General features: G+C 34.9%; 1 protein-coding gene across 1 annotated transcript; it reads right to left on the minus strand.

The window, feature by feature from the left end:
• Nucleotides 1-232: 232 nt before the first annotated feature.
• LOC106735948 (olfactory receptor 2G3) lies at nucleotides 233-1,168 on the minus strand. Its single transcript, XM_014591522.1, has one exon. It carries the CDS (start codon nucleotides 1,166-1,168, stop codon nucleotides 233-235), a length of 936 nt encoding a protein of 311 aa, XP_014447008.1.
• Nucleotides 1,169-3,263: the final 2,095 nt, after the last annotated feature.

Raw genomic sequence — 3,263 nt, forward strand, 5'->3', positions numbered from 1 at the left:
GTGACTAACGACATAATAATAACTTAATGCTGAGAGTTGTTTTAACACATTAAAACTCTGTTGTATTCTGGAGAGAAACATTTTCCTGTTGAGTTTGCTACTGGATTTATGAGCTTTATAAGAATGACAGGGAAGATGGTGACCATCCAAGCTATTTTCCACTTGTTCACTTCATATCCAGAAGGTTCTTATCTTAGGTTAGCAGTTAAGCTTAGTGCCTCATTAACAGCTCTCACATTCTCTGTTTTGCAATAGCTCTTCTTAAAGCTCCTTTCACATCCTGGTTCCTCAGGCTGTAGATCAGGGGGTTGAGCATGGGTGTGACCACAGTGTAGAACACTGCAATGATCTTGCCTCCAGCCCGGGAAGACTTTGACTGGGGTCTCATGTACATGAAGATGGCAGTTCCATAGAATAACGCCACTACTGTCAGGTGGGAGGCACATGTGGACAGTGATTTGTGTCTCCCAGAGGCCGACCGTATTTTGAGAACAGACAGAAGGATCCGGGCATAAGAAACAACAATGAGAAGAAAAGGGATGAAGACAATGATAATACTGAAGATAAAAACCACCAACTCAGTGAGTGAGGTATCAGTGCAGGCCAGTTTTAGGACAAAAGGCACGTCACAGAAAAAGTGATTCAGGACATTGGGCCCACAGTAGGGCAATCTCAAGGTGAGGACATTGATAACCATGGAGCTCAGGAAACTACTGGACCAAGAAATTGCTGCCAGCTGGACACAGGTGTTTCTGTCCATAATGACAGTATAATGAAGAGGGTGGCAAATAGCGACATATCTATCATAAGCCATGACACCAAGGAGAACACATTCAATCATTCCAAAGGAGAGGGAAAGATACATCTGAGCAGCACAGCTAGAGAACAGGATCGTCTTCTTTCTCCCCACCATGTTGGACAGCATTTGTGGGACATTGGTGGATGTATAGCAAATGTCTAGAAAGGATAAATTAGTAAGAAAGAAGTACATGGGGGTTTGGAGACGTGGTTCTATCTGAATAATAGTGATGATAATGATGTTCCCAGCCACCGTTAGTAAATAGAAGAACAAGAACATAACAAAAAGAATGAGCTGTGTCTCTGGCTCAGACGAGAGTCCCAGGAACACAAATTCAGTCACAGTAAAATTTAATTTTATTGTACTCATTTTTTGGTCCTCCTTCCTCTCACAGAACCATTTACTCAGATGAAGATGCTATCACATGCTCTATTTGTCAGAATTTGAGAAACTAAAGCTGTAAAAACAAAAAAAAGGAGAAATTTTGGTCTGAGATTGGCAAGTTTTCTTCTGTTTTTGTAGCAAATATTCTGAAGAGATAAAAATATCAAAATTACTACTTGGTAGAGTTAAGATACTCCTGCTTTCTGAAAGGGAATAAACTTTTCTTTTATCTGTTTATAATCATTCTAAGCCTTATTCATTCATCAAAGCCTTACCTATATCTTTCCTACTTCAAAAAGATAATTTTTTGTCATTGTTTTATACCTAAGAATAGATCAGCTTGATGCAAGACTCAGAGAGCAATGAACCATGGCGTTATAAGCTACCCTACTCATCTTTAAATAAAGGCAGGAATAGCAAGCAGATTATGCTTTCATAACACAGTGATACAGATATCTTCCAGAATAACTTTGAAAAGCAGTATATTATAGGGGTTAAAAAATGTTAAAAGGAAAACCTAAATATGAAGTCTGACTATAACACTTATTTGTTGGATTATGTGGGCAAGTATCTAAACTTCTCTAAGTTCATGTTGTCCTACATTAAGTAAGAAGTATATTAGAACTTAGTATATTGTTGTATCTTGATGATTTTATTAGACAAGTGCACCAAGGGGTTTTAGTGTAGTATCTGACACATGGTACAGTACTTTATAAATTATAGCTAGTGGCATATATAGACTCCAGGTTTATTTGATTTGCTCAAATTTACTTGAATTCTAAGAGTGGAAGGGCTATAAGATATAGCAATCTTGATTATGCTTAATACATGATTGTAGAGATATTTAGAGCCCACCTAAAACTCTTCCAAGATTTATGAGAGTTTAACATTACAAAAAATTATGATGTTCCTTCAATGGTTATTCATTTACCAATAAATTTAGCAGTTCGAAAATTGTATTTCTTAGGAATCAATCACTGAATTATAAAAATTACACAGGAAAATAAATCATCCCTTGATAAGATGAAAGCAGCACTTACGTTACTTAAAAATTACAGATGACAATTAGATATAGTTGACAATTTATCAGATGTAGATGACAATTTATCACTTAGTGTGAAATTATATTACAAATCATGCCAAGTAAGTTACTGAGATCTAGTTTTGAGAAAGCACAGAGAAGAAAGAGGAGACCATAAGAGTAGGGGCCTATGACAAGCCATGTTACAGTAGACAGCCGCATCTTAAATCAGCAAGAATTCTGGAAGCTAGAAACATCATAATGAAAGTTAATCATATTTAATGTTCAGCAGAAAAAAAAACAAACAAGTCATGTTTCTTTCCAACAAAATCTCTATGGAAAAATATTTTATACAAAATATTTACATTTATTGCTATCTTCTCTGAGACTTTATGACATGGTAAGCATTTTACGTGGTATTTTGGAGATAGTAAACCTGATCTTGACAGCCTCTCCAAAACACATTTATAATTTATTTTAAATATAAAAATATTGTGGATCAGAGAGACCATACAGCTTTACAGTTTCAAAGCATTTAATAGAGTCATAACTTGTACTCAAATCTGACTCATTCCAATATGATCTCTAGTTAAAAATCTTGGTTTTATTACTAATATTTTCAATTAATATTATTTTATTGTAATTATTTTTCACATCAACAGCTATTCTGCATATAGGCACAGCCGACAAAACATACCATAAAGTCATAAGCAATATATGAAAGCAATCTACTTCATTCTCTTCTCTCCATAAATGAATGAAAGAAAAATCCCCTAAAGAAAAGGCAGATGATCCATGCACAAAAATTCAATTCCATAAATTTATTTTTATAACCATACATGAGATACTGCCATAATCTAAGCAAGCCCTTTTATAAATTAAAGGAAGAAGAAGGTGAGCACAAACACAATACAATACCTAAGTCATCTGGAGTTTTTCATTTTAGGGCATTAGGCTAAATTCTAAATTCCTGAGGGATAATGTCCCAGACCAATAATTATAATTATTTATTCTGAAGGATTCCTTGGTGATATATTTGTGGTTTTTTCCTTATAAGTG

Source organism: Tupaia chinensis, unplaced genomic scaffold (assembly GCF_000334495.1).
Source record: "Tupaia chinensis unplaced genomic scaffold, TupChi_1.0 Scaffold000586_1, whole genome shotgun sequence".
Taxonomy (NCBI): Eukaryota; Metazoa; Chordata; class Mammalia; order Scandentia; family Tupaiidae; genus Tupaia; species Tupaia belangeri.

What these genes read in the sequence shown, in the direction of transcription:
- LOC106735948 (XM_014591522.1), bottom strand. Translation starts at nt 1,168, where the DNA reads ATGAGTACAATAAAATTAAATTTTACTGTGACTGAATTTGTGTTCCTG.